The sequence below is a fragment of the Tachyglossus aculeatus genome, chromosome 17 (assembly GCF_015852505.1).
Source record: "Tachyglossus aculeatus isolate mTacAcu1 chromosome 17, mTacAcu1.pri, whole genome shotgun sequence".
Classification (NCBI taxonomy): domain Eukaryota; kingdom Metazoa; phylum Chordata; class Mammalia; order Monotremata; family Tachyglossidae; genus Tachyglossus; species Tachyglossus aculeatus.
Genome location: NC_052082.1, coordinates 142,959 through 170,893, shown reverse-complemented (window position 1 = coordinate 170,893; position 27,935 = coordinate 142,959). Strand labels below are relative to the sequence as shown.

The following is a 27,935-nucleotide window of genomic DNA, read 5'->3' as shown; positions in this document are numbered from 1 at the left end:
TCAGAGTGCCACCTTTTAGAGCTCACCGGACGGGTAAAGGAGAGACTTTGATATTTTTGCCAAAGCCAATCGGCCCCCGGCTCAGTTTTCAACATCGGCAAAGCCTCCAGCTAACGCAACCACAATTGCAAAAGGGTTTGGTGGACAAGTGACGGTTTATTCAAGTACGCCAAGTAAGATGCCAGCATTTTCATGACAAATATACAGAAAAAAGAGCAACACAAAAGAGTAATTTAGCTTAAATGAAGAGAAATCTCTTTAAATGTTATGACCACATACTCCCCAAAGGAATCGTTTCCTTTCTCCAGTTAATTTCATCATACATTTCAGGAAAATAAAGGGTGATGGGTTATGTGGGCATTAGTTCGGGCATTTTCCTTAAAAATAAACTCCAAGTTCTATATAACTCATGCCAGTTCAACACTATCACTAATGCACAAATGAGCTGGAAGGTGGTATTAACTAACTTTTCCATTTGAACAGTCCAGAGGAAAGCAGTCTCTCTCTCTCGCTCTCTCTCACACACACGCTCTCACACACACACACACACACACAAAAAAAAAAACACAACAGGCAAACAGAGTGCTGGACTGACAGATCTAGGACATGGTGGCATTCTGAGTTTCAGTCTCATATTGTGCTGAATGTTCCTCGCCAGAATGGCAAGTTCCGGCCCACGCTGGGTCGACTGTGGGGAGGCAGATCCCAACCGGTCCCCGAGGCGGTCGGCAGGTGAGTTAGGTAGGTGATTGTTGTTGGAAACGTGGGCTAATTCCCCAGCGGCCGCTTCTTGGCCAAGAGCACTTTTAGAGGAAGTAGTCGGGTGTGCGCCGGGTCACGTGGGGCTCCCCGCGGCGGGGGGCCGGGTCAAACTGGAGGCTGTTCAAAAGGAAGCGTGCGCTCTGGGAGCCGTTTTCTCTGTTCCAGGGGACCCCCATTTCAGGCGGACGAGGACTCTCCTGAAACCCAGCCTAAGACAACCCCCTGGCCCGGCACCAAACCGGAGCAAGGACGAGCTGTGCTTTCTAACTAGCGCACTACCGAAACGGAAACAGGAGTGAGCCTCACACGGCTTCGCCCGGCATCGAAGCTTGAAGTGCAGTGTTGGCTAGCTAAATTGATTTTCATATGAAAGAACAACTAGTAACTAGTATATAATTAGTATGCAGCAAAGCTATCTATCAGCAGAGGCGTCACCCGGGTTACCGCCACCCTGAGGACGCAGCTCTACCGGTTGGCTCACCTCCACCTTCTTTCAATCAATCAATCATATTTATTGAGTGCTTACTGTGTGCAGAGCACTGTACTAAGCGCTTGGGAAGTACAAGTTGGCAACATATAGAGACAGTCCCTACCCAACAGTGGGCTCACAGCCTCCATGTTTTGTTTTGTTGTCTGTCTCCCCCTTCTAGACTGTGAGCCCGTTGTTGGGTAGGGACCGTCTCTATATGTTGCCGACTTGGACTTCCCAAGTGCTTAGTACAGTGCTCTGCACACAGTAAGTGCTCAATAAATACGATTGATTGATTGATTAGAAGCAGTGTGGCTCAGTGGAAAGAGCCCGGGCTTTGGAGTCAGAGGTCATAGGTTCAAATTCCGACTCCCCCAATTGTCAGCTGTGTGACTTCGGGGAAGTCACTTCACTTCTCTGGGCCTCAGTTCCCTCCGCTGTAAAATCATCATCAATCGTATTTACTGAGCGCTTACTATGTGCAGAGCACTGTACTAAGCGCTTGGGAAGTACAAATTCTTTCACCCCGCCGCCCCCGTGCTCCTCCTCCTCCTCCCGGTTGCTTCAGAGGATTGATCTCCTCCCCACCCGCTCTTCCCCTCACCCAGGCGGGGCCCACGGTCCGACCCCAGGTAGCCTTCCCGCTAACCCTCCTACACTCTGAACTGGGCGCTCCTCCATTAACTAACCCTGCCCTGGGGAAAGCAGCTGCTGCAGTTGCAGCTGTCCCTGCAGGCCCCCGCTGCCGCTGCCACCTTCCCGTCCCTGCTCGCGGCTCCGGCCCTCTCGGGTCCCCGGTCCCAGGAGCAGAGCGAGCCCGGGGGGAGGTGTGGATGCGGTGGCTGTCTGGGCCAGAATCGGGGGGAGCGGAGGGACGGCGGTGCTGGGGGGAAGGCGTCACTAGGAAACGAATCGGGGAGAGTGGCGCTCTGTCAGCTGCAGGCCAAGGGAACAACAAGGGAAGCAGCGTGGCCTAGTAGAAAGAGCATGGGCCTGGGGGCCAGGGGACCTGGATTCTAATTCCAGCTCCTCCACTTGTCTGCAGGGAGACTTGGGGCAAGTCACTTCACCTCTCTGTGCCTCAGTTGCCTCATCTGTAAAACAGGGATTAAGACTTTATGCCCCATGTGTCCAACCCGATTAGCATGTCCCTATCTCCCCCAGCACTTGGTACAGTACCCGGTACACGGTAATAATAATTACAGTACTTGTTAAGCGCTTAAGTGCCAGGCACTGTACTAAGTGCTGGGGTGGATCCAAGTACATTGGGTTGGACACAGTCCCTGTCCCGTGTGGGGTTCCCAGTCTCAATCCCCATTTCACAGATGAGGTAACTATGGCACAGAGAAGTGAAGTGACGTGCCCGAGGTCACACAGGAGACAAGTGGCGGAGCAGGGAATAGAACCCGTGACCTTCTGTAAGCTCTTAATGAATACCACTAAGAAAACACCCCCCAAAACCCTTGTGAGCGAGGAGATGGAGGCGATAGAGTCCAGGGTGAGGTGCAGGTAGAAGGTGAGCTTGGGAGGAATGGAAAATGTGGATTTGGAGAGAGGCCCTCCCTCCCCGAATAGGATGGGGCATGGGGGGGGGGGGGGGGGGGCTTCAAGCCAGTGACAAGGAGTCTCTGCACACTGACCGAATGAGGAGTCGAGGAGGACATCAAGACTGTGGGCTTCCGGGACACGGAGGATGGTCGTGAGGAAATAGAAACGAATTAACATCTGAGCCCCCTACCTTAGCCTCTTGTCCATTATCAGTCCAAATGAAACCATTATTCCAGCACCTCAGATCACGATAGAAGAACGCTCTGGCTTGCCATTACTCTCCCCCTGTAACCTCTCCACTGTCTTTGGGCACTACGCTCCAGCTGGCACTCTAGTTCCGACCATGCTCGCCTTGTAAATGTACTTCCCGTTGACTCTCCTCCTCCAATTTCTCGGCCCCATCCTTCCTCCGGTCCGGAGGGCCTACTCCCTCCCCTGCCCCCTTCAACCTGCCAGTCCCCAGTTCTCCCATTTTCCGAGTGGTGGTGACCTTCCCTGTCGTCTAATCCCACACATTCCTGGTCTTGCCACCTAAGGTGGCTTAGCGCTCCTAAGTGTGTCTGTCTGCTTATTGGCTTTTCCGTTTGTCTCAGTGCTACTACCTGCACCACGGCGCACTTGACGACGCTCTCCGCCTCTGATGGTAAGCTTCTGGAGGCCGGGGACTGGGTCCTTGACCTCCGTGGCCTATTACCACGTGCACAGTGCAGTGCTCTGCTCACGGTGAGGCCTCAACGGATGCTGCTAATCGGGATGATTATTTGGGGTTGGGGAAGTGGAGCCCTTCCACTCCCCAGCGGGGACAAACTGTCCTCCGGAAAGGCATAAATTTGGCCTAAGAAAACAGGGCCGTTCCTTTTATTTTTATTTCCAAAGGGGAAATGTTGTCCTCAATTCTGTTACCTGCATCTCTTCCCTTTTCTTCCCAAAGGCTGACCCGAAAAATCAAAATTTTAAGTTACTTACAAGGAATATTTTAAAGTGTCATCTAGTTCCATGATAGCAGCCTGATTCCCACAACGATAACAGTAGTTTGGTGCGCTGAAAATGGTAACCACATTCCGATCGTGACACCAGTTGTATCCCTGTAGTGTTAGAACGAACACACACATACACACACAAACAACGCCCCCCCGGAAAAAAACCCAACCATTAAAATGTTTTCTCCATCAGAAGTTGGACCACGCATTGTAGAGCAGGCTGCTGCTGTTGCTCACAGAGGTAGTGCCCTAGATTGCTCAGCTGTCTCACAACGTGCTACCTATGGATGGTTTCTAGAAATGGGGGGCAGGGAGCAGACATCCCCCAGATGTCCCAGTTCAACTGGGGCAACACTGGAAGACTGATTTCCAAATGGCCGGGTCTTCCTTCCAGACCGAGCGGAGAACCACGGGGCCCTGCAGGAGCACAAGTCTCTCCCTTCCCCGGGCCCCGCTCCCCCTCAGTCCAGGGACCAGGGTAGACTGCCAGGTATTTCCTCTAAACAGGAAATTCCGATAGTTGCCCAGTTGGTCAACCGGAATGCCACACTCGCTGCACCTTGACTGTGGGTCCGAAAGAGAACATCAAAAGCTTGGCACCTGGAGAGCCAGTGGGCTGGATACTTGTTTAGAAAAGGCTATGTGAAGTGGCAATAGTCCATCTCGGCCAGAGAGGCCTGGACCCATGGTGTCTCTGGAGAAAACTGATCAGAAATCTACCCTCCGGCAGGAAAGGCTGAGTCCTTTGCACCCCAGAGCTCCCCGGAACAGTTGAGCATGGGAAGGGAAGGGGGAAAAGTGATTCCTTGGCTTTTATAGCTTTCTCTCCCTCAGTTTCCAGAGAGGCTGGCAGAGTGGACCTCAGCTGCCCGAATGGACTCGCTCTCTCTGCCCGAGACTTCCAGGCGCTCGCCCCTGGGACCCGCTGCAGCCCAGAACGGATTCTGTGTCACCCAGGGAGTGCTTCGGGGGTGGGGGGTGGCCTGCTGAGGAGGGGTGCACCTGGGACATTTGGGTGGCCAATCTTCAAAGGTTCCACCTCAAGGTATGAGAGAGGCTCCCCCTTCGCAAAGGGCTGAGGAAAGGCTTTACTGCAGGGATTTCAGCAGGCCTTTCTCAGTCACTGTATTTCTGCTTGTAGTTGTGCTTGGATTGTACCTGGGAGGGCTCACAAGACCAAAGGACTGTACTCCTGAAAAGTAGATGTTCCCCAAGGAGACTGTCTACCAACCCTGCGGTACTGTCCTCTTCCAAGCGGTTAGTAAGCGCTCCGCACTCAGTAAGCACTCGGTAAATATCACCGACGGACGGTGGCGTCTCGGTCGGCTTCCCCAGCGCCCTCCCCACCGCCCCCGCCTGTCAGCACATCACCCGCTCCAAGGGGAACCGGTTCTTTCATAGCAAATGACCACACATACCTCCATGACGAGCTGGTGAGCCCGGGAAACCAGGGTCAGCCCGTTGGCGTGATTAAAGGTTTCCGAGATATCTTGTCCAAAGGTGTAACCGGCCCCGCGAGGGGAGATTCCCCACCCGCCGCGATCGTCTGGATCAGACCACAGCAGGTCACACATGGGGCCCTGGCAAATGGAGGAAAACGGAGGAAAACCTCATCGGGAACCCGGCTGATGAACGGCGGTGGCATTCCGCTCCAGGATAAGGGGCCCGGCTGGTTCTGCGGATGCTAGGGGTAAACTCAGGCCGGGATCCCTTGCGGGAGCTGAAGCGGTAACTCGGCTCTTCCCCAGGGAGCTCTCTGCTTTTCAGAGAGGGCCTGCCCCGGCCCTGGTTTTCTTGGAAACCCCTTCCCGGGTCTCTCCTAAGGCACAGAACGTCATCTAGGTAACTGCGAGACCATGGAGAAAGCAGTTATATGATCATACAATTGTACTTACTGAGTAATGACTGTGCGCAGAGCACTGTAGTAAGCATTTGTACTAAGTCAAGTGCCCAAGGGGCCAAGAAAAATAAACCCCTGAGGGAACAAAAAGGAAAACTTTGTTTGACTAAACTGGGGCAGAAACGAACTACCGGTCCCAGCACCTAAAGCCCAGCACAACAGCAGCCTTGTTGATTTCTCTCTGCAGAGGAGGAGTCACCACAGTGAGGAGGGTGTGCTTCGGGAGCTGACTTGGAAGAACTTCTTCAGTACGAGAGCAGGTGCCGAAACCTTGATTCCAAACCCAGGACGGCCTATGCAGCAGTCCCTGGCATGGGTTCACCAGGGACACGCAATGAAGCTGACGATCCGAGGTCCCAGGTTGGTTTTTGTTTTGTTTTTTTTAATTTAGCCTGCAGGTTTCAGCTACTTTCCATTATTCACATGCTATCAAAAGGGGCAGCCACTAAATCTCTGGGTGCTCGCATACTTTGGCTCCAGTTAACTTTTCCTAAAGAACCATTTGGGCAGGGGCTGAGCTCCACCGTTTAAGGAGCTGATGTGAATTCACAATAGGGAAGCTGGCCTCCATAGGAGCTGTTGTTGCAGTAGGGGCATTTGCTGAGCACCTACTTAGGCAGGGTCGAGGGTGTATATGGGCGGGGGGGAGTGCAATTGCACTAGACTGTAAATTTGTTATGGGTAGGGAATGTGCCTATTACTGTTATATTGTACTCTCCCAAGTGCTTAGTACAGTGCTCTGCATACAGTAAGTGCTCAAAAAATATGACTGACTGACAATGAATGAATGAATGGGAAGGACAGAATAATTAAATGACATGTTCCCTGCCCACAAGGAGCTTCCACTCTAACAGGGGAGACACACAGAAAACTAGTGACAACATTAGCAAAATGAATAAATTGAGCGACCCGATTTCAGGCTTTCTGATTGACTCTGGTTACCTCGTGGGGAACTTCTTGTAGACGGTCCAGCGCTCTTATATGATCCAGCGTATCTATGGATGGAGACAGGCCACCGTGGAGGCAGAAGATCTACCCGGAAGCGAAGGATAAGATAGATCTGGGTTATTTTATAACTCAATTCATGGTACTTATTGAGCACTTTCATTCGTTCATTCATTCAATCGTATTTATTGAGCACTTTCTGTGTGCAGAGCACTGTAATAAGCATTTGGGAGAGTAAACTACAACAATAAATAGATACTGTCCCTGCCTATCATGAGCTTATAGTCTAGAAAGGGGGAGACAGACATCAATACAAAGAAATAAATTACAGATATGTGCCTAAGTGCTGTGGGTTGGGAGGAGGAAAGAACAAAGGGTCAGGGTGAGGAAGAAGGGAGTGGGGGAAGAGGGAAGGAGGGGCTTAGCCTGGGAAGCTCTGGCTTTGAAGGGGGAAGAGCAACTGTTTGTCAGATTTGAGGAGGGAGGGTGTGCCAGGACGGAGGCAGGATGTGAGCTAGGGATCTGCAGCGAGATAGACGAGATGGAGACACAGTGAAAAGGTTAGCATTAGAGAAGCAAAGTGTGTGGGCTGGGTTGTAGAAGGAGAGTAGCAAGGTAACAATAATAATAACAACTATGGCATTTGTTAAGCACTTACTATGTGCCAAACACTGTTCTAAGTGCTGGGGTTGATACATGGTAATCAGGTTGTCTCATGTGAGGCTCACAGTCTTAATCTCTGTTTTACAGATGAGGTACCTGAGGCACAGAGAAGTTAAGTGACTTGCCCAAGGTCACACAGCAGACAAGTGGCAGAGCCGGGATTAGAACCCACAACCTCTGACTCCCAAGCCTGTGCTCTTTCCACTAAGCCATGCTGCTTCTGGTGAGGTGAGGTGAGGCGAGGCGAGGCGAGGCGAGGTCGTGAGGTGAGGGGCAAGGTGGTAAAGTGCTTTAAAGCCAATGGTGAGGTGTTTTTGTTTGATGCGGAGGTGGATGGGCAATCACTGGAGACTTCCGAGGAGTTTTACTGTAGGCAGAGCACTGTACTAAGCACTTGGGAAGCAGCGTGGCTCAGTGGAAAGAGCCCAGGCTTTGGAGTCAGACGTCATGGGTTCAAATCCCAGCTCCGCCAATTGTCAGCTGTGTGACTTTGGGCAAGTCACTTAACTTCTCTGTGCCTCAGTTACCTCACCTGTATTTATTACTCTATTTATTTATTTATTTTATTTGTACATATCTATTCTATTTATTTTATTTTGTTAGTATGTTTGGTTTTGTTCTCTGTCTCCCCCTTTTAGACTGTGAGCCCACTGTTGGGTAAGGACTGTCTCTATATGTTGCCAATTTGTACTTCCCAAGCGCTTAGTACAGTGCTCTGCACATAGTAAGCGCTCAATAAATACGATTGATGATGATGATAAAATGGGGATTAAGGCTGTGAGCCCCCTGTGGGACAACCTGATCACCTTGTAACCTCCCCAGAGCTTAGAGCAGTGCTTTGCACATAGTAAGTGCTTAATAAATACCATCAGTATTATTATTATTATTACACTACAAGAAAATGAAAAATCTTTATTGTTTAAAAACTCTTAAAACCTCTGAGGTTTTTTTAACCTTTCGGTGTAAATCAATTTAGAATTTAATAGGTGCCAACTCGGAGCCCAGCCCAGAGTCAGAGGACCTGGATTCTATACTTGGGTCTGTCTGACATTTGCCTGCTGTGTGCCCTCAGGCACACTAAGGGCCAGTAGACTGTAGAGTCTACAGTCATTCCACTACTAAAGGGCTTCAGTTTCCTCCTCTGTAAAATGGGGATTAGACTGTGTGCCCGACATTGGACAGGGACTGTGTCCATCCTGGTTATCTTCTCTCTACCCCAGGGCTAAATACGGTGTCTGGCCCAAAGAAAGTGCTTAACAAATACAATTGGTATTATTATTACACTGAGTCATATTTTGGAAGAAAACATTTACTTCAACCCAAAAGCAATCTTTAGTCCTTAACTCTCTGAATATTTTTAGAAAGGTAAAACAATTCCATCGCGGTCCTTTTACACTCTCTTTAGTAAGCTTGTTTCGACTCGTTTTTCACTGGCCACATTCTCCCCCCAGGCTCTGACCATAACAAGCGTTCCGGCTTAGTGGTTCCGTATCGCCAGAACAGTTTGCAGTGAACAAGTCATAGCGGACCTGGCAGGACAAAATCCAGTAAATCATCAATCGTATTTATTGAGCGCTTACTGTGTGCAGAGCACTGTACTAAGCGCTGTACTAACCCAGTAAATCCTCTTTTGCCGTGCTAATGGGGATGCCTGGCCCTCTGCCCGTCCCACGTGTATTCCTGCAGAGGAGACCGGACCAGACAGAGCCAGGGATCTGAGAGGAGAAGGCACCCGCTGCCTGGCAACCTGGGCCGCAGCCTCCTGCTGACTGTATCGAGAAGGTCCAGGGGAATCTAAGGGAAGCACTGTGACCTAGTGGATAGAGCGCGGGCCTGGGAATCAGAAGGAACTGGGTTCTGATCCCGCCTCGGCCACCTGTCTGCTGGGTGACCTTGGGCAAGTCACTTCACTTCTCTCTGCCTCAGTTCCCTCAGTTCCCTCATCTTCACCGTACCTCGTTCTCGCCTGTCCCGCCATCGACCCCCGGCCCACGTCCTCCCCCGGGCCTGGAATGCCCTCCCTCTGCCCATCCGCCAAGCTAGCTCTCTTCCTCCCTTCAAGGCCCTGCTGAGAGCTCACCTCCTCCAGGAGGCCTTCCCAGACTGAGCCCCTTCCTTCCTCTCCCGCTCGTCCCCCTCTCCATCCCCCGCATCTTACCTCCTTCCCTTCCCCACAGTACCTGTATATATGTATATATGTTTGTACATATTTATTACTCTATTTATTTTACTTGTACATATCTATTCTATTTCTTTTATTTTGTTAGTATGTTTGGTTCTGTTCTCTGTCTCCCCCTTTTAGACTGTGAGCCCACTGTTGGGTAGGGACTGTCTCTATATGTTGCCAATTTGTACTTCCCAAGCGCTTAGTACAGTGCTCTGCACATAGTAAGCGCTCAATAAATACGATTGATGATGATGATGATGTAAAATCAGATTAATTCTGTAAACCCCATGTGGGGCATGGACTGTGTCCAACCTGATTAGCTTGTATCTACCCCAGCGCTTAGTACAGTGCCTGGCACATAATAAGCGCTTAACAGATACCACAAAAAAAAAAAAATCAATGAAGACTAATGGTCATTTCCCTGCTCAACTGCTCCCCTCATCCCTGCTGCCTGGTTACTCTCACAATCTGATCTGATCTGATCCGGCGTTAAGACCCACAGACTCCTTTGAGAGAGCCGAGGTCTGAGCGACCCGTGGAGCCAATCGACCGGGAGTCCTTTGGGAATCGCACACCATACCTGTCCGTCGACTAAAGCAGTAAGTGGAAGATAATCAAAGAGATCTGTAAAATACTTCCAAACATTGGCGTTTCCATACTTCCGTAAACACTCATCGTAAAAGCCGTACACTTGCGTAATTTGTCGGCTCTCGTGGTTTCCTCTTAATATCGTAATGCGTTCTGGATAGCGCACCTGGAAAGAGAAAAGGAAGAGTGAGGAGTACGCAGACCCTCTGCTCTGTACAATTTGGGCTACTTTTAGATGAATTCCCAGTTTTTCCCAGTGGTTCAGCCCCGAACTCCCCATCCAGCCAATGTGCGGCGGCCCGGCCCCGGCCGTCCCACCTAGCCGGGGAGCAGCGGCCCAGCCCCGGCCCCGACCTTCCCGTCTAACCAACACGCTATCTTCACGATGACCAGAGAAGTCTACACATACCAGATGAGGCGTGGAAATTCCAAAAGGGCCCCTGGGCTAAAATAACGGCCCCTCCTTGCCCGGGTGCATGCATCTTTTCCCGCCGCTACAATTCCCAACAGGCCCAACAATTCCATCTCTGGATGGTCACAGCCAACCTCACTCCCCAATGCCCGATCATCCAGCGTTTAGAACGGTGCTCGTCACGTAGTAAGCGCTTAACAAATACCCAAATTATTATCTGCCCGAGGACCCGGCCAAGTGCACGTTAGAGATCGTTGCCCAGGCTGACTTATGCCACCCTCAGGCAACCTAGGGACCACTGTCCCAAGGCCTGACGTTCATTCTGGCTTGCTTTCCCATAGTTCTTCCTCAGACGTGGGGGAAGGGAAGACCTGAAGAAGAGAGGTAAGGAAGAGAAGAAACTCCTCTGTGCCAGAGAGGTGTGAACATCGATCCACATTAGCAAACCGCGTGAGAGAGCCATGTTTGTTGAACCCCTGCTAGGTCACTGAACACCACAAAGACCGAAGTGGTGGGGCCACCACGCCTACCCACCATAGCTGTGTTGGGCATCAAGGTCCCGGGTGCCAAGGCAGCTGCCTGGCACAGATTTCCACCCTGCTCTGTCTTCGGGTTTTGGCAGGAGCTCTAAAAAGCTGTCACCTGAGCCAGAAACTTTGGAACATTTATTTGCCAGGTATTTTCAGCAGCCAGCGTTGAACCATTTCCATATTCAATTATTGGCCAGGCTGAGTGTGGAAAATCAAGGTTGGGCTACCTTTTCCTGCAACAGCTCACGTGAACCAACCAAACCAAGGTGGGAGGTAGGAGCTCCAGAGGTGGGCGAATCAGTGGCTCTGGTCATAAGGAGCCTCAAGCCCCAGTGAAATGAAATCACTCAAGTGCCCCCCCCCCACCCCAACCCCCCAACCCCCAACCCCCCTTCCGGGTCCGGTCCTGACTGACTCTCCCCTTCCCCGTCCCCCATCGTGGGAAAAAGGCCCTTGTTATCACCAAGTTACATTAACGACTCAGCCCTCCTGTCCTGCCATCGACCCCCGGCCCACGTCCTCCCCCCGGGCCTGGAATGCCCCCAATCCCTCTGCCCATCCGCCAAGCTAGCTCTCTTCCTCCCTTCAAGGCCCTACTGAGAGCTCATCTCCTCCAGGAGGCCTTCCCAGACTGAGCCCCTTCCTTCCTCTCCCCCTCAACCCCCTCTCCATCCCCCACATCTTACCTCCTTCCCTTACCCACAGCACCTGTATATATGTATATATGTTTGTACATATTTATTACTCTATTTACTTATTTATTTTACTTGTACCTATCTATTCTATTTATTTTACTTTGTTAGTATGTTTGGTTTTGTTCTCTGTCTCCCCCTTCTAGACTGTGAGCCCACTGTTGGGTAGGGACTGTCTCTATATGTTGCCAGCTTGTACATCCCAAGCGCTTAGTACAGTGCTCTGCACACAGTAAGCACTCAATAAATACGATTGATTGATTGATTGATTGATTGATTGATTTAAAATTCCAGGCAGACGGCAGAGGGGCCAGTGGGTTTGCTCACAGGCTCTGGGGAACTTCAGCCTCAGGATGGCTTACACCTCACTGCCCGAGCGGAGGGAGTCCAAATCCGCCCAAGCGGCCCTGCTTGCTCAAGGGAGAAGAGGCTGTGGCCTGAGCACCCTGGGACAGCTGGTGCCCCTCCGGCTCTTCCGCGCCACTCTCCAGCACGAACACAGCATCGTGGGGGGCTTCCCAGGGACCTCACCCCCCCTCACTCAATGCTCTTCTTTCAGCCCACTCCTACTTGAAGATGACGTTGCACAGGTGACCTTGGGGTAAGCACCTCTTCCCTACCATCATCATCATCATCATTAACATCGTTATCCTCAACAATGGTATCTATTTATTGGGCACTGACTGTGGGCAGAGCACTCTACTAAGCACTTGGGAGAGAACCACACAGCAGAGCTGGCAGACACATTCCCTTCCCACAAGGAGCATATGGTCTAGAGAGGGAGCGAGACATTAATATCACGGAATAACTTATCGATATGTACGTTAAGTGCCGTAGGGCTGAGGGTGGGGTGAATATCAAGTACTTAAAGCCTACAGCCTCCACAGCCTTCTAGACTGTGGGCCCGTTGTTGGGTAGGGACCGTCTCTATATGTCGCCAACTTGAACTTCCCAAGCGCTTAGTACAATGCTCTGCACACAGTAAGTGCTCAATAAATACGACAATGAATGAATACAGATCCATGTGTCGAAGTACCGTAGAAGAGGAGAGGGAGTCGGGAAAATGATGGCGTAACTGGGGCAGGCCTCTTGGAGAAGGTGTAATTTTAGTAAGACTTTAAAGATGGGAAGAGTGGTGGTCTGGCCTATATGGAAGGGGAGGGAGTTTCAGGCCAGAGAGGGGATGTGGGAAAGGGGTCAGCAGCCAGACACAGTGCGATCGGGGCACAGTGAGCAAGCTGGGGCTACAAGTGCGGGCTGGGCTCTCGTAGGAGGTCAGCGAGGTAAGGTAGAAGGGAGTGAGCTGACTGAGTGGCTTAAAGCCGACAGTAAGGGGTTCCTGTTTGATGCGGAGGTGGATGGGCAACGCCTGGAGTTTCTTGAGGAATGGCGGAAGGTTTCTTGAGGAATGTTTTTTAGAAAAATGATCCAGGGAGCTGAGTGAAGTAAGGACAGGAGTGGGGAGGGACAGGAGGCAGGGAGATCAGTGAGGAGGCTGATGCCGAGGCCACCGTGGGATAGGAGAAGTGCTTGGATCGACACTATAACAGTTTGGATGGAAAGGACAGGGCGGATTTTAGCCACCTGCTGAAGGTTGAGCCAGCAAGATTTGGTGTCAGATTGAATATTCTGAAGATATGAAGAGGGATTAAAGGCCCTTTCAATTTAACATTAGGTGGTGACAGAACCCCAGCGTTTAGTACAGTCCTTGGCACGCAGCAAACGCTAACAAATACCACAATGATGTCGATGACGTTGTTGACGACGATGATTACGGGACGCTCTGCTTGGCTTACAACCCCCTCGCTTAACCTTCTGTTTTCAGAAGCAGAAGCAAAAGCAGCGTGGCTTACCGGAAAGAGCACGAACCTGGGAGTCAGAAGACCTGGGTTCTAATTCCAGCTCCGCCACTTGTCTGCTGTGCGACCTTGGGCAAGTCGCTTCGCTTCCCTGGGCCTCAATTTCCCCATATGTAAAACGGGGATTAAATCCTACTCCCTTCTACTTAGACCGCCAGCCCCATGTGGACAGGGACGATGTCCACCTGATGAGCTTGTATCCGACCTCAGCGCTTAGCACAGTGCTTGGCACATAATAAGTGCTTAACAAATGCCAGTTTTATCATCATCATCATTATTATTACTATTATTATTCAGGGAACCCCCAAGGAGCCCCTCTCCGGAGGATGGATGGCAGGACCGTGGCCGACCTTGACGCCTTCCAATCGAAACGGCAGGGCAATGGTCGGTTTCCCGTGAGCCGGGGACCGTAAAAGTCTGAGAACCCAGGATGCCTTCTGCATTTCGGCTATGGTGACGAACAAAGTGAAGGGGCAAGGAGTTTCTCAAATTTACCAACGAAGAAGCCAGCAATTCCCCTTTAGTATTTTCCGGGTGCAAGCCCAGAAAATCCTTTTGGGAGCTGTAACCTCTGAAGACAGGAGTGGATTCGAAGGCTGAAAGTAAAACGGTTCCTTCCATCTACTCCCCGGTTAACTTTCATCGTCTCAACCTAAATGACAACAGCCATTCGGGAATTAACATACGAAGAAAACCGTACCTTTAATGCTACTAGAAGAGTCACAGTCTCCACGGAGTAATAGCCCCTGTCCACATAGTCCCCCATGAACAGGTAGTTGGTGTCCGGGGATTTCCCGCCGATTCTGAAGAGCTCCATGAGGTCGTGGAACTGGCCGTGAACATCTCCGCAGACGGTGACGGGGCAACGCACCTCCTGAACATTCGATTCTTTGGTTAAGATCTCTTTTGCCTGTTGGGAAAATGGAGGAGTTCAGTTGGTGACCAAAGACCGAACGCTATAGTGGGCTTCCTAATAATCATTCAATAATCATCCACAAGGAACAGCGTGGCCTGGTGGATAGAGCACAAGACTGGGAGTCAGAAGGCCCTGGGTTCTAATCCCAGCTCCGTCACTTTCCTGCTGGGCGGCCTTGGGCAAGTCACTTCCCTTCTCTGTGCCTCCATTACTTCATCTGTAAAATCGGGATGAAGACACCGAGAGTCACGTGGGACGAGGACTGTGTCCAACCTGATTTGCTTATATCTATCCCAGTGCTTAGTACAGCGTCTGGCACATAGTAAGTGCCTAAAAAAGACCATAAAATTACAACAAAAGAGCTCCCACCCTTATTTCAGCTAAGCCAGCAGAGACTCTGCTCCTCCACCACTAAACCAACGTTGCCCCAGGATTTCGGGCAGCCTACAGTGTCGAGTCGCAGGCTCGTGCTTCCCCTGCAACACGGCCTCCCCGGGCTCACCTCTGGCCAGCGAAGGAATTGATATCACCTGTAAGAAAGGGAGCCACTTGATAGGTCAAGGTCAAAGGCCAGACTGGCAGGACAACTGGTAGAAAGGACTGGCTAGAAAACCAACAGTCCATTTGCTGTTTTCCAATAGATACGGGAGGGTCGCAGCTGGAGGACTGGGGAGGCTTGGAGATTTTTAAGTCATCATCATCATCATCAATCGTATTTATTGAGTGCTTACTGTGTGCAGAGCACTGTACTAAGCGCTTGGGAAGTACAAGTTGGCAACATAGAGAGACAGTCCCTACCCAACAGTGGGCTCACAGTCTAGAAGGGGGAGACAGAGAACAAAACCAAACATACTAACAAAATAAAATAAATAGAATAGATATGTACAAGTAAAATAAATAGAGTAATAAATATGTACAAACATATATACATATATACAGGTGCTGTGGGGAAGGGAAGGAGGTAAGATGGGGGGATGGAGAGGGGGACGAGGGGGAGAGGAAGGAAGGGGCTCAGTGTGGGAAGGCCTCCTGGAGGAGGTGAGCTCTCAGTAGGGCCTTGAAGGGAGGAAGAGAGCTAGCTTGGAGGATGGGCAGAGGGAGGGCATTCCAGGGAGGGCATTAAGTGGAATGAAAAGGCAAAAAACTTCACACATCTTACCTGTCTGCCTTAACCCCACCCAGCCTGACCCGGCTCTGCCCTGCCTCGCCCGGCCCTGCCCGGAGCCAGCCTGGGGCTGCCACGTTTCCAGAATGCCACCCCACCACAGAGGGCAGCAGCCAATCCCGGCCACGGAGGGCTGGGGCTCTCAGAAATGCTGCCCAGTTTGGTTTCTGGAGAGCGGGGTTCAGCCCCAGAGTTTCATCAGGCAGGGTGAGCTGGCCCACCAATCAATCAATCAATCAATCAATCGTATTTATTGAGCGCTTACTATGTGCAGAGCACTGTACTAAGCGCTTGGGAAATACAAATTGGCATCACATAGAGACAGTCCCTACCCAACAGTGGGCTCACAGTCTAAAAGGGGGAGACAGAGAACAGAACCAAACATACCAACAAAATAAAATAAGTAGGATAGAAATGTACAAGTAAAATAAATAAATAAATAGATAAATAGAGTAATAAATATGTACAACCATATATACATATATACAGGTGCTGTGGGGAAGGGAAGGAGGTAAGACGGGGGGATGGAGAGGGGGACGAGGGGGAGAGGAAAGAAGGGGCTCAGTCTGGGAAGGCCTCCTGGAGGAGGTGAGCTCTCAGCAGGGCCTTGAAGGGAGGAAGAGAGCTAGCTTGGCGGATGGGCAGAGGGAGGGCATTCCAGGCCCGGGGGATGACGTGGGCCGGGGGTCGATGGCGGGACAGGCGAGAGCGAGGTACAGTGAGGAGATTAGTGGTGGAGGAGCGGAGGGTGCGGGCTGGGCAGTAGAAGGAGAGAAGGGAGGTGAGGTAGGAGGGGGCGAGGGGATGGACAGCCTTGAAGCCCAGGGTGAGGAGTTTAATACGACTGAGTGAATCAATGAATGAATACAGTGTTTCCTCCAACTCCTCCTTACTATCCACGGGGAGAGAAGTACCTTTTCCTCCTAAAAGAGAAGAACTGATCAGAGATGGCTGATTGTGCAAAGGCCACCATCATCATCATCAATCGTATTTATTGAGCGCTTACTGTGTGCAGAGCACTGTACTAAGCGCTTGGGAAGTACAAGTTGGCAACATATAGAGACAGTCCCTACCCAACAGTGGGCTCACAGTCTAAAAGAAGATGATCGGGTTGTCCCATGTGGGGCTCACAGTCTTCATCCCCATTTTACAGATGAGGGAACTGAGGCCCAGAGAAGTGAAGTGACTTGCCCAAGGTCACACAGCTGACAAGTGGTGGAGTCGGGATTCGAACCCATGACCGCTGACTCCCAAGCCCGGACTCTTTCCACTGAGCCACGCTGCTTTTCTACCACCACCAAGCTGATCTGGGCACTTTCCATATCCCAGCTTGACTACCTGCCGCAGCCCCGCCGAGCCCCTTGATGGTGGGGAGTGGAGGGGGCCGGGGAAGAGCCGGATGAAACTGATTGGTGGCCGAATCTGGACGCTGCCGGTATTTTAATCCATCCTTTTTCGGAGCAGTGTCTTTCGTTAGCCTCTTCTCTGGGCTTCAAAAGTATTTACATAAAGCTCTATTCAGATCATTTCCCAAACAGACCTGCAAAACGTTGTTAGCACTATCCTTAAATGATCATTTTAAATATTTCTTTTGCTGAATCCTCCTCACCCACTCATTCTACCAGTCCCAGAATTCTACAGAGGAAGCCTACGGATGTTAGGGGGCCCACAACAAAATTCAGAACAAGTTGCCCAACATGGTAAAAAAACAAGTGGTTTTCCCTTTTAAAAATAAATGTCTCGCCTCAATCCCGCTGGACTCTCCATCTATTAATCAATCAATGGTATTTATTGAGCATTTACTGTTTGCAGAGAATGGGACTAAGCACGTGGGAGAGTACAATATTGCCCCCATTCCCCTGCCCCCAGTCCTGCCTAAACCTCTCCAATGGGTCAGCGTGGCTCAGTGGAAAGAGCACAGGCTTTGGAGTCAGAGGTCATGGGTTCGAATCCTGGCTCAGCCACGTCTGCTGTGTGACCTTGGGCAAGTCACTTAACTTCTCTGAACCTCAGTTACCTCATCTGTAAAATGGGGATTAAGACTGTGAGCCCCGCGTGGGACAACCTGATCACCTCATATCCCCCAGTGCTTAGAACAATGCTTTGCACATAGTAAGTGCTTAACAAATGCCATCATTATTATTATTACTATTATTATTATCATTATCTGACTGTCTCTATCCTCATCCTCCTTGGTTTCTCGGCTGCTTTGGACAACGTGGACCACTCCCTCTTCCCAGAAAAGCCTCATATAATCTTGGACTCACCAGTGCAGTTCTTTCATTCATTCATTCATTCATTCATTCAATCATATTTATTGAGTGTTTACTGTGTGCAGATCACTGTACTATGTGCTTGGGAAGTACAAATGGGCAACATCTAGAGACAGTCCCTACCTAACAACGGGCTCCCTGTCACCTCTCCGGTGAGTTGCTTTCTTGCTCTCTCGGTGAGTTGCTTTCTTGCTCTCTCGGTCTTGCTCAGCCCCAAGCAGCGGGTGCCCTCAGGGCTGTCCTGGGTCTCCTACTCCTTTTACTCTCACTTCCTGGAGGAAGCTCATCTGCCTCTCCGGGGCTTCAGCTACCACCTCTATCACCTCTATGCCAATGACTCCCCAAGGTACCTTGACTGGCTTGTTCTCTCTCCTTCTCCCCCCGTAATCCAGCATTTCCTCTTGCCCTCAGGGCATCAAATCCTCTTCTCCACAGAGCTGTCCCACTGTGGTTGAAAACACCCCCATCCTCCCTACCTCTCAAGCCTGCAATCTTGACTCCTCTCTCTCTTTCGATCCCTATATTCAGTCCGTGACTAAATACTGCCAGGTTTTTCTTCTAAAACATTTTCCAGATCTGTGCCTCCTCTCTCCATCCCCTAGGGCTCCTTCCAAAGGGCCACCCTGCTGGTCCAGGCCCTTTTCAGATCCTTGTCGTAGGTTGGGTGGCTTGCCACATCAGCCTCCTTGCTGGTCTCCCTGCCTCCAGGCTCTCCCCTTCACTCAACTCTTGCTGTTCAGATCATCTTCCTAAAACCTTGTTCATTCATTCGATTGTATTTATTGAGCACTTACTGTGCGCAGAACACTGTACTAAGCAACTGGGAGAGTACAGTATAAAAGCTTAACAGACACATTACCTCGAGCTTGCAGTCTTGGGGGGGGGGGGAATAGACGTTAAAAGAAATAATTTACATATATGGACATAAGTGGTGTGGGGCTGGTGGGGGGATGAATAAAGAGAGCAAGTCAGGGTGACAGTCTGCATAAGCTCGTCTCCCCTCTTCTCCTCAAAATCAGTCAAAGAACCGTGAGAATTGTAATCGCTGGATACAGTGTTGCAGAGAAAACCATCACACTCAGTCACGTTCTGTGAAACACACAACATGTAGTACATATGTAGAAAGCCAAATATATATACATACATATATACAAATGTACACACACGAATAATACCATCATTATTATTATATCATATACATGTAGTCCACATGATAAAAGTGGATCTATGACCCGACAAATGTTAGTTTACGATTTAAAAGAAAATATGCTCAGGTGGTCTTCGCCTATGTTACTAACTCTATCTGTTTTTGTCTGAGGTCTTACCTCAGTGCCTCTCTGCCTCCCTATTGTGTTTGCTACCTTCTGGTCAATCTTGATTTTTCACTAGTCACTGATTATTAGCTGGATAGTTGTTGGGCCCTGACTATCGGAAATTCAGGCCATCAGCATTTCAGAACTCTTCCTTTTGAGCAAAATACCAGCACAGCCAGTTGAATGAATTAGCCTATCTAAATCTGGATCAGAGAAAGAGGATTTCAGGTTTATGTAACGCACGATCAAAATTGTACACTCCTGCTTATGAAAGTTATGGCCAACTTCCTCTGCTGTTCCCTTTCACCCACAGTCCTCAAAGTTTTCCCAGCTGACGCTGCTGACGGTGAAGCCCCATCCACAGGCGCGAATGGGGCCGAAAGAGCCGATGTGGAAGCGCCCTGCCTCCTGCCAATCGTCGACAAGTAAGGACTGATCCCCACGGCACTGGTCTGTTCATCCCCCATTGGGTTAGCACGGTCTTCATCCCCTCTAGACTGTAAGCTCATTATGGGCAGGGAACATGTCCCCTAATTCTGTTGTATTATAATAATAATAATGGCACTTGTTAAGCACTTACTATATGAAAAGCACTGTTCTAAGCGCTGGGGAGGTTACAAGACGATCAGGTTGTCCCACAGGAAGCTCACAGTCTTCATCCCCATTGTACAGATGAGGGAACTGGGGCACTGTGAGCCCACTGTTGGGTAGGGACTGTCTCTATATGTTGCCAACTTGTACTTCCCAAGCGCTTAGTACAGTGCTCTGCACACAGTAAGCGCTCAATAAATACAATTGATGATGATGATGACAGAGAAGTTAAGCGACTTGCCCAAAGTCACACAGCTGACAATTGGCACAGCCGGGATCTGAACCCATGACCTCTGACTCCAAAGCCCGTGCTCTTTCCACTGAGCCATGCTGCTTCTCATTGTACTCTCCCAAGCTCTGGGTACAGTGCTCTGCACATAGTAAGCGCTCAATAAATACAATTAATTGATTGATCATCATCATCATCAATCGTATTTATTGAGCGCTTACTATGTGCAGAGCACTGTACTAAGCGCTTGGGAAGTACAAATTGGCAACATATAGAGACAGTTCCTACCCAACAGTGGGCTCACAGTCTAAAAGGGGCTCACAGTCTAAAAGACTGTGATTAACTGAATTAATTGATTGATAGATTGATTCAGAGCAGACTCTTCAGTAGCCCATGAGGGCTCCTCACCAAGCTTTTGTTTTAGGCAAGCCAGCCCGCTCCCCTTTCTACCCGCCGAGCCATTCTGCCTCCCAACAGTCAGTTCACTGCTAGGACGCGGCATTTGACATCGTGCTCCACCATGTCTTTAAAATGTCCTTTCTGCCCCTTCGGGGACGGTGGGCTCCTTCCAGTGCCGCATGCGGCAGCTGCGCGGGTAGCCCGCTGTCATCCGTCCTCCTCTCTGGTCCCCCGGCAACCCTGGCAGAGCCAGAACCGCATGCCTGGGTTCCAGGGCCTCGACGCCGGCGACAGCGTCCCGTTGTTTGATGCCGCACGTGATCTGTAGGTGACGCAGGCGAAACGGCTCCAGGAGCGGGACGGGTCTCCCAGAGTGGGTCCACAGAGAAGGATGCCCACCAGAGTAGCCCCGCAGCTGCTCGCCTGGGTATGGAGCTCGACTCTCCTTCGTCACCACCCTCTGCCTTGCAGCCCTCCGCAGGCTCCACCGGCCTTCTCCACATGGCCTGTTAGCCCTGCCTGTCTGGCTGTGCGGCATCAGGTAGCATCCTGCCTAAATAGTAGAATCCGGCGCTGCGTTACGTTCTGGGTTGCTAGTGAAATCCTTTGGTAGTGGGTAGGGTTTCCTGGAGGTAGGCCAGTAAGTGACTTCTGGTTTTTCAGACACTGTCCTACAACCGCAAAGGAATTCAATCTAACGTTTGTGTATGGGCCTCTACAGCACAGTCATAGGCATCCAGGAGATCATCCATCAATCTATCATCAATCAACGGGATGTACCGAGCGCTTACTGTGTGCAGAGCTTGGGAGAGTACGAAAGAATCGGTGGACACAAATGTCTGCCCTCGAGGAGTTTACAGTCTAGCGGGGGAGATAAGCACTAAAATAAGTTACGGGCAGGTGATGCCCTTAACCCGCTGAGCCGGAAGAGCTGCCGGTCGGAAGTGTGCTCTTGCTATAATATGAAAAACATCTCTGGAAATGTTCTTCTCTCTTAGCTTACCACCTCCCAGATTTATATTCTGGGGATTGTTAAGGAAATATCTGTAAACAGGTTTATATTGGAGAAATGGAAAGGGGCTATTTACTTTGCAGCTCTTCTCAGAGACTCTAGATTTCTTTTTAAAGACAGCTATTTAATACATGCCTTGCACAGCACTATAATTGTTTCAAAGAGCAGATCTAGTTTAAAACGGCATTAAGTTGGAAATGATCAACCAGGGAGTCCCTCCCCCTGGGTAATTATAACACAGGATAAGAAAAGAAAAAGAGTTCATTGCTACAAAATGGATAGCCCGTATTTCTGGCTCCTTTACTTGTTTTAATTAGCAGGTTTAAATAAAATGACCCAAAAAGCTTTCATTAAATATGACTCAACTAGTCACCCAGTGAACCAAACAGAACAGTAGCGTGTCTTAAAGTCAAATAAATCAAGTGTGAGCAAGTCTAATTCTGGGTCACCGATTAATCCTAAAGCTAAAACCAGAGCAAGGCAGAGAGCATGAACGCTATGCTAGCATCAATTTAAACAGAATTTCTATTCTTTTATGGATTTCACGTAAGGCCACACAAAATAATAAAAAAATATTTAAAAGACTAACCATTTTCTTGCCACTTATGTTAAAATATTTACCACCAATTTCCTAGGGAGAGTGACAAGAAGTGAGGCCACAACTAGGTTCTACAGTGTGCGAAGGTGAAAATACCAAAGTAGCTAGTCACCCAAAAGACCAAATTAGCAGTGGTGGAAGTAGCACTGACGGAGAATCCCCTTGGTGTGGTGCACTGTATTCAAGGCCCTTGAACAGAATAACAAAACAATTTGTTCCCTGCCCACAGGGGGCTTATACTTGAATGATGAAGCCAAAGATAAAACTACTTACAACTAAGAGTGGTCAAAAATGAAAGCGAATGGATACTTATACATTAAGGAAGGTGTACCTAAGTCCATAAGCTAGAGAAGCAGCGTGGCCTAGCAGACAGAGCACCAGCCTGGGAGTCAGGAGGACCTGGGTTCAAATCCCAGATCCACAACTTGTCTGCTGGGTAACCTTGGGCAAGTCACTTCTCTTCCCTGTTCTTCTGTTTCCTCATCTGTAAAATGGGGATTAATACTGTGAACCTCATGCAGGACACGGACTGTGTCCAATCCGATGAGCTTCTGTCTATGCCATCGCTTAACAGAGTGCCTGGCACACAGTAAGTCCTTCACAAATACCGAACAAAAAAAAAAAAGGTGTGTAAATCCTGAAGATGGACAAAGGGATGATGTGGCTCAGGGTGCTGGGAAATGAATCTCGGAAGGCCTGTTGGAAGAGGAGGGATCTTAGGATTTGGAATGTGGGGAGAGCTGGAGTCTGCCGGCTCTGGGGAGGGTGTTCCAAGCTGGGGGAATCGCCTGAGTGAGGAAACAGAGGCGAGAGAGCTGAAAGCGAGGTACAGCGAGGTGGTAAGTGCAAAGACAGCGGGGTAGCAAATAACCAGTGAAGAGAGCAGGTAAGAAACGTGGGGTCAGATGGTGGACGGCCTGGAAGCCCATTGGGAGCTTTGGTTTGAGGCAATGACACACAGGGAGCCAGCGGAGGCGGTTTGGAGGGGAGTTTTACTCTACTGTATCAACCAATCAATAATATTTGAGTATCCGCTCAGAGCATCCCTCTGGAATGTAAGCTCACCATGGGCAGGGAATGCCTAGCAACTTGCCCAAGCAGTTAGTTCCAAGCTCTGCACACAATGAGCACAATGAGTGTACTGATTGATTCATTCTATGCAGAGCGCTGTACTAAGCACTTGGGAGAGCACAGCAGAGTGAGCAGACACGGTGCTATCTCTGCCCTCAAGGAGTTTACCATCTGGCTGAGGAGACAGACATTAACATAGATTACAGGCCTATGCAACCGAATGCTGCTGGGCTGCTGGGAGAAGTGAGCACCTACAGGCTTAGAGGGGAGAGACTCAAGTACACAGGTGACTGCCGCACTAGGGAGGGACAACTGCGGGGACAGATGAGCGATTAGTCAAGGAAGCCTTCCCGAAGGTGCGATTTTATTATGGATTTGAAGATGGGGAGAGGGGTGGTAATAATAATAACTGTGGTATTTTTTAAGCACTTCCTGTAGGCCAGGCACTGCTCTTATTATTATTATTATTATTATCAGTAAGCACAGGGGGGGATACAAGCAAATTGGGTCAGACACAGTCCCTGTCCCATATGGGGCTCACAATCTTAATCCCCATTTTACAGATGAGATAACTGAGGTCCAGAGAGGTGAAATGACTTGCCCAAGGTCACGCAGCAGATACGTGGAGGAGTCGGGATTAACAGTAATAATAATAATGGTGGTATTTGTTAAGTGTTTACTATGTGCAAAGCACTGTTCTAAGCGCTGGGGGGATACAAGGTGATCAGGTTGTCCCACCGGGGGCTCACAGTCTTAATCCCCATTTTACAGATGAGGTAACTGAGGCCCAGAGAAGTTAGGTGACTTGCCCAAGGTCACACAGCTGACAAGTGGCTGAGCCAGGATTCTAACCCACGACCTCTGACTCCCAAGCCCGCACTCTTTCCACTGAGCCATACTGCTTCTCTGGGATTAGAACCCAGACCCTTCTGACTCCCAGGCTCACCATCTATTCCGTTGGCCTCACTGCTTCTGGGAAGGGAGTTCCCGGCAGATAGGAGGATGGTGTGAGTAAGGGGATAAAGGCAACAGAGTTGACAGTGAGGCATAATCCAACCTGCTCACTTTGTTCCACTACCACCACCACTATACTTTATCCTCACCTACGTTGCCGCCAACCCCAAGGGGAAGCAGCGTGGCTCAGTGGAAAGAGCCCGGGCTTTGAAGTCAGAGGTCAGCGGTTCAAATCCCAGCTCTGCCACTTGTCAGTTGTGGGACTTTGGGCAAGTCACTTAACTTCTCTGTGCCTCAGTTCCCTCATCTGTAAAATGGGGATTAAGACTGTGAGCCCCACGTGGGACAACTTGATCACCTTGTAAAACTCCCCAGCGCTTAGAACAGTGCTTTGCACATAGTAAGCGCTTAATAAATGCCATCATTAACCCCTCCCTCTGACCTGGAACTCTCTCCCGCTTCATATCCAACAGGCTCTCCCCACCTTCAAAGCCCTCCTAAAAATCATATTTTCTCCAAGAGGCCTTCTCCGACTAAGCCCTCATTTCCCCTCGTCCCTCTCCCTTCTATGTCACCCTTTCACTTGGACCTGTACCCTTTAAGCCCTTGATAGTCACCCCCACCAACCCCACACCACTTATGGACAGATCCGTACTTTATTTTAACGTCCGCCTCCCCCTCTAGACTGTATGCTCCTTATGGGCATGGAACATGTCTACCAAGTTTGTTCTATTGTACCGTCCCAAGGACTCGCTACAGTGCTCTGCACACAGTGAGCACTCAAAAAATACCATTGATTGACAGAGCAGGGAAGTGTTTGGGCTGAGTCGTAGTGGAAAAGGAGTGAGGATAAGTAGGGGGAAGAGCTGACTGCAGTATACCAACCGCTTCGTACCACTGTTCTGCAAAGAGTAAGCGCTCAATAAAGATCACTGTTGGATTGAGAGTAGAGATGTGGGCCGAGAGATGCTTCAATAAAGATCACTGTTGGATTGAGAGTAGAGATGTGGGCTGAGAGATGCTTCAGAGAGATGATCGGCACTGTGGCCTAAATGAAAAAGCCGAGGATCGGAATCGGGAGATCTTGCCCGGCTCCACCACTCGAGCAAGTCACTTCACTGCTCTGGGCCTCAGTTTCCTCAAAATGGGGGTGAACTAGCTGCCTCTTGGCCGGTGAGCCCCATGTGGGGCAGAGGCTGTGTACTGTATCTAGCCCAGTGCTTGGCACATAGTAAGCACTTCAGTACCACAGATCTTCTGACTCTGAAGCCTGTGCTCTTCCCAGTAATGCTTCGCACATAGTGAGCGCTTAACAAATACCATCATTATTATGCTACATCTGGCCTGCACCAGTGGGAGCAGAGGCTGAAGGGTGGGAGAATAGGGAGGAGGGTAATGCAATGGAGTCTAATCAAGGAACCGTAGCAGGGTGACAGCAGCCTGGGTATTGCAGTCTGGGTGGAAAGGAAGGGGTGGAACTGAGTCATGTTATGCCGGAAAAAGCAGCCGGATTTGGCTGTAAACCGAACGTGAGAGTCGAACGACAGTGAAGAGTTGAGGATGACCCCGAGGGTGTGGGCTTCTGAGGTGGAGAGGATGGCTGGCGGTGGGGTCCACCGAAACGGGAAAAAGAGAGGAAAAGATGACCAGCCCTGTTTCAGGCAAGTTGAGTTTGAGTGCTGGCAGGACATTCAAGAGGAGGTGTCCCGGAGGCACGAGGAGATGTGGGATTGCAGGTCGGGTGACAGATCAGGGTGAGGGAGAGAGATCTGGGATTCAGCCGCATAGACGTGGCGGCCAAAGCCACCTGAGCAAATGAGTTCCCGAGAGAGTGGGTGTCAAACGAATACGCTGGAGGATCCAGAACTGAGCGGGACAGAGGAGGAGAAGGAGGATGAGGAAGAGGAGGAGGAGAACCAGGATGGTACCGGGTGGGTAAAATTAAGTTCTGATCTGTTGTGTGGGCTACGGCTTCAAAAGCAGCAGAGAGGTGGAGAGGCAGGACGGAGGCAGAATGCTTCGGGCTTGGCTAAAAGAACCCATTGGTGACCATGGAAATAGCAATATCACGGGACCAAACAGGTCAAATGCCAGACTGTGGAGAGAGGAGAGGAACTTCAGGCGGGGTTGGGATGCTAGGTCCATTCTAGGAATCTGGGTAGGTCCGGGAACAGGGAGTTGGGGTGATGGCTGGAAGGGGCGGAAACGGTGAGGAAAGGCCTTTGGTAAAATGGGGGGAGCGCTGCACGTGTAAGAGGAGGAGAAGGAGGACTGAATGGGGACCGGCCTGGGAGGAGGAGGAGGAGAATGAGGAGGAGAAGGAAGAGAATGAGGAGGAGAAGGAGGAGGGACCGGGGACTGGCCTGGGAGAAGGAGGAGGAGAATAAGGAGGAGAAGGAAGAGAATGAGGAGGTAAAAGAGGAGAAGGAGGAGTGAATGGGGACTGGCCTGGGAGGAGGAGGAGGAGAATGAGGAGGAGAAGAAGGAGGAGGAGAAGAAGGAGGAGGGACCAGGGACCGGCCCCGGGAGGGCGATAAGGAGGAGGAACCGGGAACCGGACGGAGAAGAGAAGGAGGAGAAGGAGGGCCGGGGGACCGGCCCGGGAGGATAACGAGGAGTGTGTGTGTGTGTGTGTGTGACGGGGGGGGGGGGAGGGGGATCGGCGACCGGCCCGGGAGGATAACGAGGAGGAGGAGGAGCCGAAGGGACCGGAGAGGGCGATGGGGGGGCGGGGGGAGATCGGTAACCGGCCCGGTTGGAGGAGGGTCGGGAAGCGGCCCGGGAGGAGGAGGAGGAGGAGGAGGAGGAGGAGGAGGAGGGCTCGGGGAGCGGCCCGGTTGGAAGAGGGGCGATCGGTGCCTCGGACCGGGAGGAGGAGGACGAGGACGAGGAGAAGGAGGGATCGGGGAGCTGCGGACCCGACTGCTGAGGTCCGGGCAGGGCGACACAGGCTCCATCCCCGGCAGCGGCCCGGCCCGGCCCGGCCCGGCCCGGCCGCCCTCCCTCCCTCCCTCCCCCCGTGGGTCGATCGGTGGTTCCGTGGTCCCTCCCTCCGTCCCTCCGTCCCTCCGTCGGTGGCTGTTTCCGTCCGGCCGTTACCTTGTCGCAGAGGGCGCGCACTTGGTTCTCGGTGAGCTGCTTGCAGTCGTTCAGCTGCTCGATCCACTGGTCCAGCTCTTGGGTGAGCGCCTTGTCCTCCATGGCGGATCGCGGGGGCCCGGGAGGCGCCGCCCGCCCGCCCCCCCCGGGGAGACCGGATCGGACCGCACCGGACCGGACCGGATCGGATCGGATCGGACCGGCCGGGAGGGGGAGGGGAGCAGAGAGGGGAGCGAGGGGCGGGGCTGCAGCCCGGCCGCGCGACCCGCGGGCAGGCCCAGGGGGCGGGGCGGGGGGCGGGGCGGGGAGGGGGACGAGTCTCGCGAGACTTTCCAGGAGGCCGCGGGGCAGAAGGCGGGGCAGGCGCGCGCCGGCGCTGCGCGCTCAGCGCTAGGCCGCCGCCGCCCCTCCCCCCCCCCCCCCCCATACTCCCGCTGAGTCATACCTGCCGCCGCGCGCGCGCCCCCCGCCCCGCCCCTCCCCCCGCAGTGGCTGGCCGCGCGGCTCGCGCGCCGCCTCAGCCTGTTCTGTCCCTTCGTTCATTCATTCGATCGTATTGATTGAGCGCTTACTGTGTGCAGAGCGCTGGACTAAGCGCTTGGGAAGGCCAAGTCGGCAACATCTAGAGACGGTCCCTACCCAACGGCGGGCTCACGGTCTAGAAGGGGGAGACGGACAACAAAAAACAAAACATATTAGCAAAATAAAATAGAATAAATATGTACAAATAGAATAGAGTAATAAATACATGATAATAATAATGATAGCATTTATTAAGCGCTTACTATGTGCAAAGCACT

At 51.1% G+C, this 27,935-nt stretch overlaps 1 protein-coding gene and 1 long non-coding RNA gene across 2 annotated transcripts; one reads left to right on the top strand and one right to left on the bottom strand.

The window, feature by feature from the left end:
- Positions 1-136: 136 nt before the first annotated feature.
- PPP2CB (protein phosphatase 2 catalytic subunit beta) lies at positions 137-27,303 on the bottom strand. The gene is made up of 7 exons (XM_038758889.1): positions 27,136-27,303; positions 14,216-14,425; positions 10,015-10,188; positions 6,602-6,691; positions 5,178-5,339; positions 3,746-3,864; positions 137-879 (listed from the first exon to the last, which is right to left on the bottom strand). The coding sequence occupies exons 1-7, from the start codon at positions 27,235-27,237 to the stop codon at positions 807-809; spliced, it is 930 nt and encodes a 309-aa protein (XP_038614817.1). The 5' UTR covers positions 27,238-27,303; the 3' UTR covers positions 137-806.
- On the top strand, positions 2,869-9,123 carry LOC119939120. Its single transcript, XR_005454642.1, has 4 exons — positions 2,869-3,422; positions 4,594-5,449; positions 5,847-6,019; positions 8,954-9,123. It is a non-coding gene; the product is annotated as an uncharacterized LOC119939120 (long non-coding RNA).
- Positions 27,304-27,935: the final 632 nt, after the last annotated feature.